The 17,285-nt window shown below is 35.0% G+C and overlaps 1 protein-coding gene and 1 non-coding gene across 4 annotated transcripts in view; one reads left to right on the forward strand and one right to left on the reverse strand.

The window, feature by feature from the left end:
* Positions 1-17,285, reverse strand: part of LOC127632611 (tubulin polyglutamylase TTLL7-like) — a 132,232-nt gene that overhangs the window by 60,902 nt on the left and 54,045 nt on the right. For all 3 annotated transcript variants that reach the window (XM_052111304.1, XM_052111303.1, XM_052111302.1), the window contains exon 10: positions 5,117-5,211. In XM_052111304.1, the coding sequence (XP_051967264.1) occupies positions 5,117-5,211 (95 nt within the window). The remainder of the gene's footprint in view (positions 1-5,116; positions 5,212-17,285) is intronic.
* Positions 12,494-12,565, forward strand: trnae-uuc (transfer RNA glutamic acid (anticodon UUC)). Its single transcript has one exon. It is a non-coding gene; the product is annotated as a tRNA-Glu (tRNA).

Genomic DNA, 17,285 nt, shown 5'->3' on the forward strand with positions numbered 1-17,285 from the left:
AAATAATTCAGGCATGTTTTTCATTAAATAAACAAAATATTTAATTATTTTCATTTATATGCATCAATATCACATTATATACAGAAGCAATATTTACCTACATATATTATTTACTTTAACATTTTTATTACATTTGTTTTTATGAAACAAATCAATTACTGAATCTGAGATTCCCATTTAAACAAGTTCATTGAAATGGACAGTGTGAACTGATTCAAAGCAATTTTAGAAACTTTGTCGGCATTTTGGGAACTTAAAACTTCTCTGTCTTAATGCTCATGTTTGCGAAGGGCTTTTCCTGCATTGACATTTTTTTGGTGACGCTGAAGCAATATTTCGGGCAACTCAAGCAAATGATGAATTATATAAAGTGCAGAAAGCAAGATGATTAAGTGCTAAATATGCATGTCATGTGGTACGCGGATATATACATAAATATGCCGCCTATTTAAAATAAATTCCGCCTTCTTTGATATTTTGTAAAACTGTATATACTCCTCAAAATGAAGTATTTGGAACATTTAAAATGAAGTGCCTTTCTGCTGCCAAACATTAGAGGAACATGTCCATAGTTTATGTGATTAAAATACACCTGTGTACTCCTCTGCAAGGACACCTGTATGAACCTGAGGGGAAAGGACTTCATACATCCCCTAAAAATCACCTTGACACCAATTGGTTAAAAATCACTGCAAAGGTGTCTCAGATAAGCTTAGAAAATAATTATTGGTTTGCAGTTTCCACTTCGTTTGGTATTTCTGTTATCTAACAAAATGACATTCTGACACTATTAAGTGTATGGGTAGATTTTTTTGTTATCAAACGTGGGTGAAGAAAATTTCTGCTCAGTTTAATATTTAATAGCCAACAGTTAAAAGTACCTGCAGTACCGAGTACTGACTTCCATACCCACGTGCTGTTTGTCTCCAGCTGGAAGCTTTTTAAACGGTCACATGCAAGGGAATTTCCTGCATTGAAAATTTTTCGGCAGCCGCCGAAGCGACATTTCGATCCGCTGAAGCAGATTTCATAATACTCATATTACTTTCGCCACTTTACAAGTGCTAAATATACTTCTCATGTATGACGCAGATGTGTGCGGTGATTGAAGACTGGTTTTTTGTACGTCTCGTGCGATCCACTGAGAATATCTCACGCAAGTGATGCACTCTTCTCTATCCGACTACTGTATACACGCACCTAAACCGGGCTTCCTTCGATATGTGAGCTCCGGTAACAGGATAGCACAGAGTGGATCACATTCACAATTAAACTGGGGTTCGCACAATGTCATGGCGCATGATAGACCTCATGCGACCCATTTGATTTCTACATGAGAATTTTATATTTTAAGCATATGGAGCAATTCAACCATTTCAAACGGTTACAGCACTGACATTCTGAACAGCACTGATGAGGAAAAGAGAAACACCTGCACCAGCATCAGAAACACCTGCACCAGACTTTTCAAATCTACTCATCTATTTCTATCATTTATCACAGGAAACTTTAATAGATTTCTTCAACTGTGGCAGTTGTATTTAAAAAGTTATGTTTTTAAATGTGTTTAGGATATTATTTGTTCATTAAAAACAATACCCAACCACTGAAATGAGGAGCCATCCATGGTCTTAATGGTTAGGGCAAGTCTACAATGTCGAATAAAAGTCTGGACCTTTATAAATTATGAACAAAGTCGTGCAGCTAATAATGATATTGTAATATTTTAATAAATGTCCTTGTTTAAATGATGTTTGAGATTAGGAAACCAACTGGCCCTGTTTGGCATCAGATATTCCTAGAATCAAAATGATTCCCAATAATTAAGAATCTGATAAAAGAAAAGGAATACTATTTATAATATTCTATAGAAGCGCAGTCCCAACTCAGTAAAGTGGCTAACTATGAATATTATAACTGGCCCTATAGAAATAAGGTGTTAAGTTTGATATCCCACAGCACATTGAAGTACAAAAAAACATGAAATACAACTACATATCTGAAATAATAATTACATTTATGTAAAAATAAATAAATAAAACGTGTATACGTGGATATCAGCCACCACCAAAGACCATTTTTAGACTGCACATGTGCTCTTGTTTCTCATGGGTGCGTGAACATTTGAATGAGCTTGTTGACGTGATATCAGTGGAAGCCATTAATGTATTACGTGATGTAGACGAGACAAAAATCTAAATTTCCGATCTGTGTGATTTGTAAATGCAGACTAATAGACCTGCTGCAGCTGTTATAAGCCTATCATTAATATTAATCAAACAACAATATTGACAAGACAAAGAGAAGAGCGCTCACCGTCCTTGGCTTGATAACTTCAGAAGCTTAATAACAGCTTAATGTATTGAAACTCAATACATTTCAATAACAGGTCTGCTTTTCAGTCAAGACTGTATTGAATCTTTAATAATGTATATCTAATAATAACGCAGACAATTTAAGTTGTTCTATTTTTCATTGAATTGCTTTTTTAAAAATGTATGTCACAATTTTTAAATGATTAATTGATGCTGTTCCTAAACAAACTTTAGGCACTGTTGACTCTGTTCTCTATGATGTTACTCTTTTATATTACTAGCTCTTGAATAATTACTTTAAGCAATGTTTAAGAGAAACACTTGACGGCTATATTATTTTAATATAATTGTTTAATATTAATATCAATAATTAACTTTTTTAAATAAAGGAGTGTTTTCAATCACATATTTGATTATTTCTTCTTCTTTTTTTTCAGTGGTTGGGGTGCTATGGGGGAAAAAAACATAAAGGGGTGCCACAGTTTGTGCACCACTGCTCTAACAATCATTCGTTCATGCACTTTTAAGTGTATGAGTAGGTGTGCAAATACTTTTTGGGGCCACTGTAGACTTCATTATATTATTTTCTAGGCTTATCCAGTTATAGGTTTAGTGACTGCTGACATCGCAATGTCTCAGAGGCGAGTGTTATTGAATGTGGAATTAAAATTAAGTTAAACAAAATGAGCTCTAAAAACACTGAAAGTGAGGACAACACTCCCAACAACTGGAAAACTTCAAATAGTGATTTGACCAAAAACTGTGATGACTGTGATGGTAGACACATCTAACATAAAGACTGGGGCAGTTAAGTGTGTTTTTAATCTGAAATCTTGTGCATTATGTACAGCTACTTTTGTATATGACTTAATAATTGATTAAATTGAAGTACATTACCAGTAAAAAGTTTAAACACACTGAATTTTTCACACTGAGTTTCTCATGGCCTTTAAAAACCTTTTAAGGCTTTAGGCTAAAGTATGCTTCAGTTTTCTGCATGTAACTACACCCCAGTATTTGAAAGCTCGCACACCTGTAAGCATCTGTGTTAACTGTAATACAGAGCAACCCAAAGCAGTCTTGCATGCATGCATTTGTTCATATGACAAAATGATCTGTCTCTGTATTTGGATAGAATCGGGTGTGGTCGGGGCTTAAACCAGAAGTACATTAAACTAAATGAAATTACCATTTATAAATGTTACACTTGTGTTTTTAGCTTCTATTAATAAAATATGCCTTGTGTATGCATGTTCCTAATAATAGCCTAATAATAATTTAGCAGTTTAAAGAAGAACAAGAAGAAAAAAGACAGAGCAAGTTTCAGATTCTTTGTTTTACATAAGCAGGAATATTCCGAACAGATGAATACTATATGGAGTATTTAAAACTTTATGGACCATTCTAACTTTTCTAGTCTTAACAAGATAATTAATTTATTTGCTGATGCAAATATAAATGTGGTCAACTTAAAGAGATGGCTAGATGAGCTCCGATGTGAAATCAACACTTCAGGTCAGGAATTTAACATTGTGCTCAGGTTTAGGCTATAATTAAATACATGGGAATCACATGTGAATCATGTGATACATTAACATAGACATTTCATGTAGTGGAAAGTGTGCATGATTTCATATATTAGTTCATATTACACTTGACAAGCTCCAGACGTGCACAATTACAAGAGACCGCAAACAGAGCCGAGACTGAGGCCATCCGATCTGAAATCACAACGTGCACATTTACATTCATAAGGTTTATGCTTTAGAAATATTGGCTGCACAGATTCATAAATTCGTAGTAATGTTATGTCACTTTATGCTTGTGTTTCTTGAATTATCAGTCAAACAAAAAAAAAACTATATTATTCAGATTAATCCATTATTCTTTTTGAAGTCATTATTCATGCCTTTCCAAATAGTGTATTTGGCTTCGGGCACATCCCTAGTTAGAACAATATGCATCATAAAGGTAATAAATATCCTCAGAAAATCAAGTTCATTGAGTGAATATTGTCAATTCATGAAAAAGTTCATTTCTAACACTGGCCACAATAATCATGCACTCCAACCTCCAACACACACATGAAAAAATACATACCCACACATTGGCTATGTTCGGAATGTAATAGCTTATACTTAATTGATCAATACTTGTAAAATGTACTAAATAATTGTAAGTTATAAAGCAAGCATTTTTTCCACAATAAAAGTTTCTACCATTAGTATGCAACATCATCCAGTTATCATCTTGAAAATTAAAATAATCAAAATGTATTTATTTATTATTAGTAGTAGTAGTAGTAGTAGCAAAATATCTTAACTTTTGGCAGTCTGGTCAAACAATGAGTGTTAAAAAAAGGTATTAAGTCTCACATCTACTTCCTGTTCATTCATCACACTAGAAATACAATATACTGCAGAACTGGTAAAAATAGTGTGTTAGTATCTTATTCCGAACCAGTGGCGTAGATTTTGTGGTACAGGCCTGTATGCAACAAGCATTCCCGGGCCCCCTAGGCAGAGGTGCTGCTGGTTGCTGCAGGTTGTTAATGGTGGTGCTGCTGGAATTTGTAAGCGATCGCTTCTGGTGCATACACAGACGCTACGCCACTGTTCCGAACATAGCCAAAGATGAAGACACCTTCACAACACAACAGATCATAACAACTGCATGTCATTGTGAGCAACTTTCATGTGCTCACAATAAGTGGTGGACGGCCGTCAGCAGAGTGTGAGTTTTCTGATTAACTCTTTCTGTTCTCTTCCTAATGGGACTCTGGAGAGAGTGTTGCTTCATACCTGATGTTGAGCAGTTTTAGGGTGTCGAGCAAAACCCCCTTTTTCACATCATAATCAATCTTTTGATCCGTCCCAAAACTCGGAGCACGATTGATCTGTAGGGGAAAAAAATCAGACAGATGTTTCTATTTTCATATTGTTTTCAAAGTGGAAACGGTCGCTGTATAACAATACTTAAGGTTTAGGATCGACTCTCAGAGAAACAAGTTCAGAAAAGGAAAGTGCTCAGGAAACCGGTTTGAAAACAGTCATTATTTTGGCTATTCCAGTGACGCTAATGTGGCACAGAAAATACACAATTAAGATTTAAGGTCCTTTCACATGATTCATTTAACATCCTGAGACCCCTCGCGTGACTGCTTTGTGCATTTTCCATTTCCCTTTTTGATTTGTAACTAGTAGCACCTAATAAACAAGCATGAAATAATAATAATTCTAGAGCAAATGCTTTTCCTATAAATATGTTTCCACATATGTGGACCAAGTAATACCAAGTTAAAGAAAGTCTGATTTTTTTCATCAAATAGTTTATTATGTGTCCAGGAATGTTGGTTATTCATGTTTTTAATACGTTATAGACATTACAGCTGATTTTCTATAAAGCTGAATTAATAATTCTGATTAAAAGTAATGGCCGGCATCATCAAATCACTGCCAACCATGTTAAAATAAAGTTTTGCATTATAAAATTCTGAATCTATGCACTGATTATCATTGTCCCATGTCTGCCAAATATGTCGAGCAGTCCAAACATCATCTGCAGTCTGAAATTTTGGTCGGATTTTAGGAGTGAATACACTTAGCTGCATAGAGAGATATAGGACGCACCTTTGCTCCTTATTTAGCTTACTGTCTGTCTGCACTAGTCTCAGTTAGAAATGCATCTTATTTTAATCCTAACTGCATCTAAAGCCTCTAAAAGCAAAAAGTTTCAGCTTTTCCATGAATACATTTATTCTCAATGTGAAAATGCATAGTAAATATATAGGAATGCATTTACTAATGTTTATGAATAGAACCGTATTGTACAGTGATAACAAAATAAAACAATAACAACATTTATATTAAAATGAAGAGTTTTGACCCACAGAGGTGTTAATGTTGAAAAATATTCAAAATAACTAACATATTTTTTTTCAACTTATAAGTGAATGAGGTCCTAATTTCAACATATGTGGACATCATGTTTATCAACGTGCTGATGCACAAAAAAATTTTTAAAGCGGCATATCAAACGAATGTAGTGATGCTACGCTTTACAACCAATAAGATTTCAGTCAAAAAACGTAATGAGGTTTCTTACCATTTACATTTACATTTATGCATTTGGCAGACGCTTTTTTCCAAAGCGACTTACAGTGCACTTATTACAGGGACAATCCCCCCGGAGCAACCTGGAGTTAAGTGCCTTGCTCAAGGATACAATGGTGGTGGCTGTGGTGCTCGAACCAGAGACCTTCTGATTAACAGTTATGTGCTTTAGCCCACTACACCACTACCACTTACCAGATGCTCTTGCGTTGACGCTGCGCCAGTAGCAGCACTTCCTGGATATCAACATCACACTGTGCTGTAACGTGTCATGGTGCACCAGAAGTTTAACCCATGCATGAAGCTTAAATGACAGTATAGAGTCTCGTGAACAGTATTCAGTCGGTTTTAATTTGTTTAAATTATGCATTGCATATAGTGAAGCAAAAATACAAAGTCCACACATATAGACGTGGGGTCGCACAAAGTTAATGCTCCTCTATGCATTGAAAACTGTTGGAGTGAAGAATCAAGCTACAATGCTACCCTCAGGGCCATGTTGCACTCAGGTCAAATGTTGTAACCAGAGGCTTAATCCAAAAATGTCAACTTTGACCCTTATTGATTATTGTTTGCCTCTAACTTTTCAAAGTGCAGCCAAAGATCACCAAAAATGTGTGTGACGTTTCAATATGTGGTCGATGCAAATAACAAAAACAAGACGCTGATCCTGTATCTACAAAGTCCCTTTAAGGCAAGTCAGTTTACTCAGTGACCATACTGTTCATGCACACAGGCAGCTACATTATATGTAGGTAATAGGCATACAATGGGGAGAACCCAAAAGTTTCACATTTAAACATGATCCAACAGCAATGGTATAATAAATGTTACTTTGGCAGAAAGCATGCAAAAAATATATATTTTGCCTGTTGATCAAACTAATAATCACAAACATTCTAGCATACAAAGAAACAGAAGATACGTCTAACAAACTAGCTCTTTTGACTAAAAAAAAACATTTCTACAGCCACCATAATGAGTGTTCTGACTACTTCAATTCATGTTTTATATGAATGGCTCTTCTCCTCCTATACTGTCTCTGATATCTACATTGAGCTGTACAATGGCAAGGGCATATTGTGACATTCAAAGAAAAACAAAGCATCGTAGAAAACCTGTGTGCCTTGTAAAATCGCCCTCCCATGCCACTATCTGAAATACTATTCATGTGGAGGTAAAACGTTGCATGATGCTTGTGTTAAGAGGTACTGTATGTTGAAGACCTGATAAGTCATATGAAAGGGACTTCAAATAATTCTGTGTAAAATAAAAGCTTACAAAGTTTTCTGGTTTGACATTAGTCAGTCCTACCCATGATCTTAAAAATAAAATTAAAAAAACATGATTGCATGACAAAAGGTGAGTTTTGGAGAATATTCAGCCTATATCAAAAAGTGGTCCAAATGACTTGTGTGTATTCACTTTATTCCAAGTGCTATATTTCAACAACTTGAATTAGGTCTGTTCCTTATACAATCCCTTTCTGGCTTTAGAACACTTCAAATATAGTGCTTAAGTCATTTGGGTCCCTTTCATTATACTTTGATGGTGCTTTTTTGTAATCTTGGAGCTTAACAGCCCGAGTCTTCACTTTCATTGTATGGAAAAGAGTGGAAAATGCACCTTTATTGTTCCAAGGAAGACAGTCATATATGTTTAGAACAAAACATTGGGTGATTAAATTATTAACCTTTTTTTTTGTTTGTTTAAAGCACTGTCACAGTGGAAGTATGACCGATTACCGGGATAAGAATCATCAGTAAACTGTCACTGTCATTAACCAGTCTGACATATGTGCCTTTATGCTTTGTATTTCTCAATATCAGATCTGCTTTGTTTTGTTTTATTTTGCTTTGCTTTGTTTGGCTAGTACAATACTGTAGCACGATCTGAACTCATGAGAACCAAACCTTTGCATTCAGGTTTACAAATTTGTTTGAATTACACAATTTATAACCATTCAGAGGCATTTGAGCAGTTAATTAGAGATAATTGAGCAATAGAAAGTCTTTCAGTGCATTAGTATAATCTGTCGCATTCCTGTCAACGCAAGCCAATTCATCAGATGCCAGACTTATTTCCTCTGTGGAACTGAACAAAAGCACAGGAATTTAGTCCAGCTCATGATAGCTGCACAATCATTGTGATGTATGGTAATATTGACGCATTACTTCCCTGCTCAGAGCTGCATTATTTGAAATGCTGACCAAAACTCTTTGCTAGTTCAACTTTTGCAGTTCATTTGCACGGATATACATCCAACTATGCAAATTCAAGAAATACAAATTTGTTTGTTTTTATGAAAAAGAAAAAATGGAGACAATCCCATTGGAGAAACCTGTTTTTTTTTTCCATAAAAAAAAAGTTCTACCCCTGAATTACCTAAATTATAGAGAACTTTATATGATTATGTTTGCAGCAATGCACAATCAAGTCATATCAGTAGCCAAGACAAAGCTACGGTCACACTAGGCTTTAAAGGGATAGAAAAATCTCTCATTATTTACTCAACATCATGCCATAACAGATATGTATGACTTTCTTTCTCCAGCAGAACACTAACAAAGATTTTTAGAAATATATTTCTTACGGACCATACAATGCAAGAGAAGGATGATCAGACCTTTGGACCAGATGTTATCTTACCCTCGAGGGCATCTAGTTTGATTAAATAATAAATCACAAATAGCTAATTATATTATAATCAAAATGTAAAAATGTAACATCTACTCACTTTCCTGCCACAATTAAAATGTGCTGCTTTTTGCTTCCTACAGGCAAGTTTGTGAATGTGGATGGGAAGATTTTCAGTGAATAACAACTTCAAATGTTGTCTATTCTTCACAAAAAGCTATCGTATGTCTTCTGAATACTTGGAATGTAGCACACAAATCATGGACAATTTCATGGTGCTTATATTATGCTTTTCTTAGTCCTTTTTGGAGCTTTACAACTTATGGTCAATGTCTACTTTTATTGCGTGGAAAAAAGCAGCATGATTTTCTTCAAAATGTCTCCTTCTGCCTTCCAAAGTAGAGAGAGAGAGTAATTTGGGTTTGGCTAGACATGAGTGAGAAAATGATTACAGACTATCTATTTTTTGGAACTTTTTTCATTTAATCACAGGCATAATTTATCAGGAGGTAAACAGGAGGTAAAGTGTTTTCTTGACCTCAGACAATAATATGATCCTTTTTATTCCACCCATGACTCTCAACAAATATACACCAGAGGCATTCACTCACTCTGCTGCCAGCTCCGATATGGCAAAATTGGTTTCGGGTCTAGGTTTGCACATTACCATGGGTAAGACACACTGCATTAGTGTTTCAGCATCAGAATGGACAAATGGGTTGAAAAAGATGGCAGCCGCAGGGAGAGATGACAACAGACACAGTCGGCCCCGCGCCGGGTTCTTAATAGAGCTACCCACTCCGATGTTAATCTCTCTCAGAAAGTTGATCGCTTAGGAGAGAAGCGTAAGATAATATTTACATCACAACTGAGCATCGGAGGGGGTTTTGGTGGGAGGGATGGCAAACGGTGGACTAAATCAATGAATTTACTGTACCAGCCGTAACCCTAGCAGCAGTAACCGTAGCAGCGGAAGCTGATCCAGCTCACACTTTCTGAGCCCTCCGCACTGGGCCACATTACCCCTCACTGGGTAGCTGCCCTGCAGATGGCCCGTTTTACAAAGCAACAAAGACACCTCATCAAGATCTGCCACGCAGGAGTCTTGTAGATTTAGGATGTCAGCCATGTTTTCGATTTTGTCCTTAATAATTCAACGTCTTTTGAAGTAATCATTCTGACACAAGTGGATTTTCACAAAGGCTCCTCGCAGCCATCAAAAGATTGAACTGAGTTTTAATAAACTTCTACATTGTGTTTTTACTGGGACTGTGGTGTAGTTTTGTTTGTGTCAAACAATTGGAAATTCTGCTATGCTGAGATTGCTGTAACGCATCACCATAGACACCATAGCATTTTAGTTTTGTGGCTTTGTGTAGTGCATGTTTGTAAGCTTTGAGACCATCTATACATACTAGAAAATCAGACATACACAATGAAAATTAACAGTCTTTCTTTCCCTTCTCCCTAAAACCACCTTCCACTGACAAGCAACAGCAGCAAATCATGGGCTGTGATGAAAAATAAACTTCCTGTTTCAATAAAGAATATGTTAAAACAGGAAAAATTGGTGTTAATCAAAATCAGGGGGTCAAACTTTGGCCAGTTAGTTTTGGCAGTTAGTCCTACTGGTAGATGTTGTAACTACCATTGACTTTGATTTCTGTGTATTCATGTGTATTCTGACAAAATACTATTTTATACAGGCAATGTTTAAATTGCAAAAGTGTCATTACATTACAGTAGATATTTAACATGGCTAATTTTAAGACCGCTCTTACCAATGTGAAACAGACTGTTTTCCCTGTTGGCTGGAATTAATTGACAGTACATATTCAATATATACTGTATATATATATATATATATATATATATATATATATATATATATATATATATATATATATATATATATAGTGCTGTCAGTAGATTCATTTTTTTAATATTTTATATATACATCCTCCACAATATTTATCGTCATCAGGCAGTCTTTTCACTTTGGATGAAGAATGCACATGGTTGGTAAAAAATTATAGAACTGGGTGCCAACAAAGGTCATTTACTTCCAGAGATGCATGCACCAGCCAAGCAACTGCTATTGAAATGAGTGGGGATGCTGATTGCTCTCTTCGGGAACAATAGATCTCCTTGGATTTGTGGGACTGTTATATAAACTAAAGCCTATTGGCTATGCTAAATAAAGGATTAGCCATTCAATAAGTCTTATATCAACTTCCTGTTTTAATAGGAAATATGTCAACACGGGAAAGAAATCTGTGCTTGTCAAACCATTTTGTGGGGTCTTCAAAAACCAATATGCATTTTATCAGGCGTCATAGGTTTAACAATAATGTTCAAAGGTTTTCTAATAAATTGACGGATCAAAAAGTTGAAAAAACATTATACAGGAAAATACTGGTGTACTGATTGATTGTTATCATACAAGCCACAATAACTTCAAAGTTAACTTCTATGCAATTTCTTAATATAACTTTAGTCCAAAGTGTTGGTGTATTCTCAGCCTGACAGTAATCCAAGAAACCACAGCGAGGAGATTATGATGTCTGTGCAATCAATCTAATGCATATTATTCATTTAAATTAAGTTGACTTTAATTTTAATAATGAGTTTTCCTTCATGTTATATATTGTGCGCAAAGAGAAACTTTATGAAATAATCAGAATATGAATCAGAGGTTGCATATATAATAGAGTGCATATATAAACATTTGTGTGTTTTAAATATTCAGGTGTGAAATTATTTTTTTAAAGACATGAAAAAGTGCTAAAATACCTGACTATAACAGACCTAAGTAGTTCTTATAATATACTTTGTGTCAAAAAATGATTTATGGCTTAATTGCTGTACCTGTGACCTTTCCCCTTCCGCTCGCCCCGCCCCGCCCCACCCGCCCTCTTTCCCTCCCACCCACCTTCCCCCATTCCGGTGTGTGTGTTGTGGTGTGACGTGTTTGGTCATATCTGATGTTATATGTCTGCAGAGGTATCCGCCCCCACAACTGTGTATTTAAAAAGAGTTTAGGTTTGAAAATGAGATGTCAAGATAATGTATGGTTCATGATGAAATAATTCATTGTTGTAATCATTGAGTTGTTTTTCAGAAACATGTTAAAGTAATGTGTGTGTGTGGGGTTCATTTGGATTTATTATTATTATTGTAAGACATAAAAAGCAGTATTATGTTTAAAATGTGTTTAAATAACATCTTTAATGAGCGTGTAATGCTTGGTGTCAAACATGGTACAAGTTTTTTTATTAACAAAAGGATGAAAATGTGTTTTCTAAAACAGTGGATATTGGATAAGACAAAAAACATTCAGATGGTCGCTTTAAAATAAGGATTTAATGGTTAATGATTGTTATTTACTTTTAACAGAGGAGAAAATGTGTTTTTAAACACCTCTCAGACTCCCATATGGTCTAGAGGTTAGGATTCCTGGTTTTCACCCAGGCGGCCCGGGTTCGACTCCCGGTATGGGAGAGGTGTGGCATGGTAATCCACTGAGCTCTGATCTACGCGGAGCTGTTGTGAAAACAAAGGCAATTCAGTGGCATTCTCGGCACAATGACGTGGTTTTCAACAACTATAATCTTTGATATTGGTTTAACAAATACACGTATTATTAAAAACAATATTTCATTTAATTGTAGTTCTAACAACAGATGTTTCTAAACAGTGGATATTGACTGATCAAAATCAAAGGATGCTAGTCATTTTTAAAAATAATAAATAAATCGTTAGCAAATGCATATGTGGTATTTTATCAGTGACCTTTTTTATAGATCAAAGGTTCAGATTGTCAAAACACATCAAAGACATTTTTAAAAATATTGAAAATAGTTTATCATCCTTAATCTTTGATATTAGATTAACAAACACAATAATTAATTTTATCTGTAACACTAACAAAAGGTCTTACATTTTAAAAACAAAATAGTTCGCTTTATAAAATACAGATTTAACACAAAAATCTTACATTAGTTCTGCGCAGTCCTTTCATGAGCGAGGGGTTGCGATAATGTTTTAAGAACAGTGACAAATGCAAGACAGTCCTAAAACCTGTGTTAATTTCATATCATCATTTCTCTTAGGAGATATGTGTGTGTGTGTGTGTGTGTGTGTGTGTGTGTGTGTGTGTGACCTATAGAGGGTTGATGGATAGATAACTACCTAAACGTGTGTGTGTGTGTGTGTGTGTGTGTGTGTGTGTGTGTGTGTGTGTGTGTGTGTGTGTGGCCTATAGAGGTTGATGGATAGATAACTACCTAAACATGTGTGTGTGTGTGTGTGTGTGTGTGTGTGTGTGTGTGTGTGTGTGTGTGTGTGTGTGTGTGTGTGTGTGTGTGTGTGTGTGTGTGTGTGTGTGTGGCCTATAGAGGGTTGATGGATAGATAACTACCTAAACTTTGTGTCAAAATTGGGCTTCCATGCAGAGGGGGGGGGTAACTTTTTACCATTTGTGCGGTATGTGTGTGGAAATTGCGCTTTAACTGACAAAACATGTGCTTTGTCACTACAAATGAGTACCGTCAGTATTTTGGTAAACAGGTTTATTTTATATAGAATTCTGACGAAATATCTTTAATACAAAAGTTTGTTACATTTTTTTTTAACCATGAGATTCTAAAACAGTGGATATTGATTGATATTAGTTTATTTTACTCAAACAGACGATACTGGCAGAGCAAACTCATTTAGACGGACACTTTATTAACAACGGTTAGGCTATTTATTTTTACCAGAGACTAAAACGTATTTTAAACCAAATGTTCAGATTGGCAAACACAATGCTGCCGTTGAAATAGTATGCATTATAAATTGTAACTTTAACACGTGTTGTATTGCATTTTTCCAATCAAATTAATAAGGCGTTTTTGATCCAGACTTTAAGGCGACGATCGACAAATGTTTTGTGGCGGGGGGTGAAGACGCGCCAAGATTTCGAAGTGTCAGGGATTTTGGTATAGTCTGGACAGTCCTTTCAAATTATTCAGGCATTAAACTATCAAACATACCAATGTTGATTTATTCAGTTCTAAAAGAGTGTAACTAAACATACATCCAAGAAATAGTTTACACAAATTATATTTGTAGGCTACTATTAATATTGTAAATATCCATGGGTGCGTTTCTTCACGAGCATTCGTCTGCTGCAGATTTGTCACATCTATATTTACCTACAGTCATAACAAGTGACATAAAAAATGCACATCCGATATAAACTCAAACAATAGAGCAATTTACTTAAATCAATGAGTGGTATACATTTAAAATTGATGTGTACCAAAATAATACATTCTGATGATTGTGCTCATACTTGTGTGAACTGTTGAATACTAATGGGGAAAATGAGCAAATGCAAGATTGGCTATGAGAGAGCAGCCGGACTTGATTGCCTCCACCTGGGTGTTGTTGCGGAAAGGAAGTGGAACGCGGGCAAAAGAGAGGACGAGGATCTGTTGATTTATTTGCAGCCTGGACTTATTAATCTGATGTTTAATAAAGTAAACTGTCTTTGTGAAATAGTCTGAGTGGTTGTGTGATTTATCTTCTGGCATTGACAAGTAGGCCTAATGAAATAACATAACTGTTACACTTGCAAAAGATTTGACAAATGCAATGTACGTTTAACAACACGTCTTAAACATGAGAGACAAAGGCGGTTATAAAAGCAATGGATACATGAGACCATTGAATTGAATCTGAAGCGTTATAGAGAGAGAATGCCAAACGAAGTGCAAGTTCTCGATATGTGACTGAAAATGATAGAATTAAACTTGAAAAGTACAATGCTCAGAACTATGCAACCAACAAGCAACATCGTATCAACATAAAAGAACAGAGCGACAGAAGTATGCCAATATCAAACAGCTAAAAAGGATATAACTATTTCTTCTTTTCGTTTTAAAAAGCAGGCTGAACGGTGTGTTGTTTACACTTTCAAACCATATGTTTGTTTACTTCTGTAAGGGGTTAAACTGTTTCATTAGGTAATACGAGGTTTATACACGTGTATTATTCGGTAGTCAATCTAAAAATATTTTATTTTAAGCCATAGTAAAAAACTCATTACATTACATGTGGTCTTCAGATTTGAAAACACAACCCATTTAAAACAGACCGTCTAGTGTATTTTGTGTGCAAATGTCACCGATGAGACACGTTTGTGTGCGAGACGGCAGCGGGTGTTTAACAAGTGCATTACACTTTTAAAATGATATTTTTCCAAGCGAATGTTTGGCATTAGTTTAGCAAACACTTTTATTTCACTAAAACACAATAATATATATATTTTTTTAGCTATAGCTCTAACAACAAATATCTTACATTTTTACCTTTAACAATGTTTCCAAATCAGTGGATATTGGTTGTGAAGCAAACTCATTCAGATTTTCACTTTTAAAGATAAGGAATAAATGGTGTTACGAAAGATTACGTTTAACATTAGTTTAACAAACACGGCTATGTTACTAAATTGCAGTAACACATTTAAATGCTAATTTAGATGCATCTTTAGCACAAAGATTCTTAAATTTATTAAAGACATGAAAAGTATCTTTCTAAAACGATGTGTAAAGGGCGTGCTGCAAATTAAATCCACATTCACTAGGCAATACAGTATTTTAGCAAACAGGTTTATTTGACTAAAACGCAATAATGTTTTTAAAGAATTCTGACGATATCTTTAATACAAAGGTTTGTTACATTTTTAATTTAAACATGAGATTCTAAAACAAAGTCTACGGTTATGCACCAAAACACACATTCAGTTTAAATATGAACAAATATTTTAACAAAAATAAAGTTTTGTGTTTTGATTTATATTACTAAAACACGATAAGCATTTCACGTAATTCTTCATGTTGTCTTGCATTTTTACTTTTTGACAAAGAGAAATGTTTTTAAACATTAGGCTGTCTAACACATCTCTAGCAATGACGCTTTAAAGATGCTGAACAAAAACTTTACCATAAAATGTATTTAACATTTTTATTTCAACAATGATCATTTTAAATGAAATACCATACATTCATTGTAAAATGTAACAAAGATTCTTACATTTTTCCACTCAATGCCTCATTTTTCCACCCAAAGTCTTTCAATCGATACTGAGCTCTTACAGGAAGTCAGAGGTCTGGGGTAGGGAGGTTTTTTCAGAATACGCACACACCCCCCTGATCAGGCCTGATGGGGTCTTGTGTAATTCTGTTCAGCAAAACAATATGGTGCCATGAGTTTCCTGGTGTTTTATGGCTTGCTTTCATTGAAAAGCATGGTGACAACCAAAAGTGTGAAAGAAGGGGGATAAAAGGGTTTATTTTGTTATAAAAGTTTTTCTTTTTACCCATCAAGTGCTCCATGTAACGTTGTGAAACATGGTAGAGATGTGGTTAAAGAAGTATTGCTCTTTGTAATACAGGCAACAATTAAATATAATTACTTAAAAGAATAGAAAGTTTTTAGAAATCATTTGCTAAATCAATAGTTCAAATTCAGAGGTTTTTATAGTATGCTGTACACAGTTATCATAAAACCCATGTCAATTCAAGTGTGAACATTTCAAAGAAATGGGGTGCTAGCATACTGGACAACAATCAAATGACTTGTGATATACACACACAAGATATTTTAACACTTAATTCACACCCTGAAACTACATACATGGTACTGTTACGTCCGTGGGGTGTCAAACACAAATGCAAAGGCTGCGTTTACTTTGACACTCATATTTTTGGTATTAATTTACTCATTCCTGGACCAAACCTCACACTCAGAAACGTGTACATGAACAAAAATGTGTACTGTTGTGATGCCAACTGATCATCGCTTTACTGATTTTTATTTCAAGAAAACCACAAAGTCTACCAATAACTGATGAAGTAACATGTTTACAGGTGTGCATTTACTCACAAAAGTTCCTCTATTGCCACAATTGGATTTTTGTTTGTTGTAGAGTTATCCTCATTTGTAAATAGTTGTTTGTTTAAATGTTGCGATATTTTCTAGTTTACAAAGATGTCAGTTTTACACACACACACACACACACACACACACACACACACACACACACACACACACACACACACACACACACACATGTTGTGTTTCCATGTTTTATGGGGACTTTCCATAGACATAATGGTTTTTATACTGTACAAACTTTATATTCTATCCCCTAAACCTAACCCTACCCCTAAAC

The sequence above is a fragment of the Xyrauchen texanus genome, chromosome 39, assembly GCF_025860055.1.
Source record: "Xyrauchen texanus isolate HMW12.3.18 chromosome 39, RBS_HiC_50CHRs, whole genome shotgun sequence".
Classification (NCBI taxonomy): domain Eukaryota; kingdom Metazoa; phylum Chordata; class Actinopteri; order Cypriniformes; family Catostomidae; genus Xyrauchen; species Xyrauchen texanus.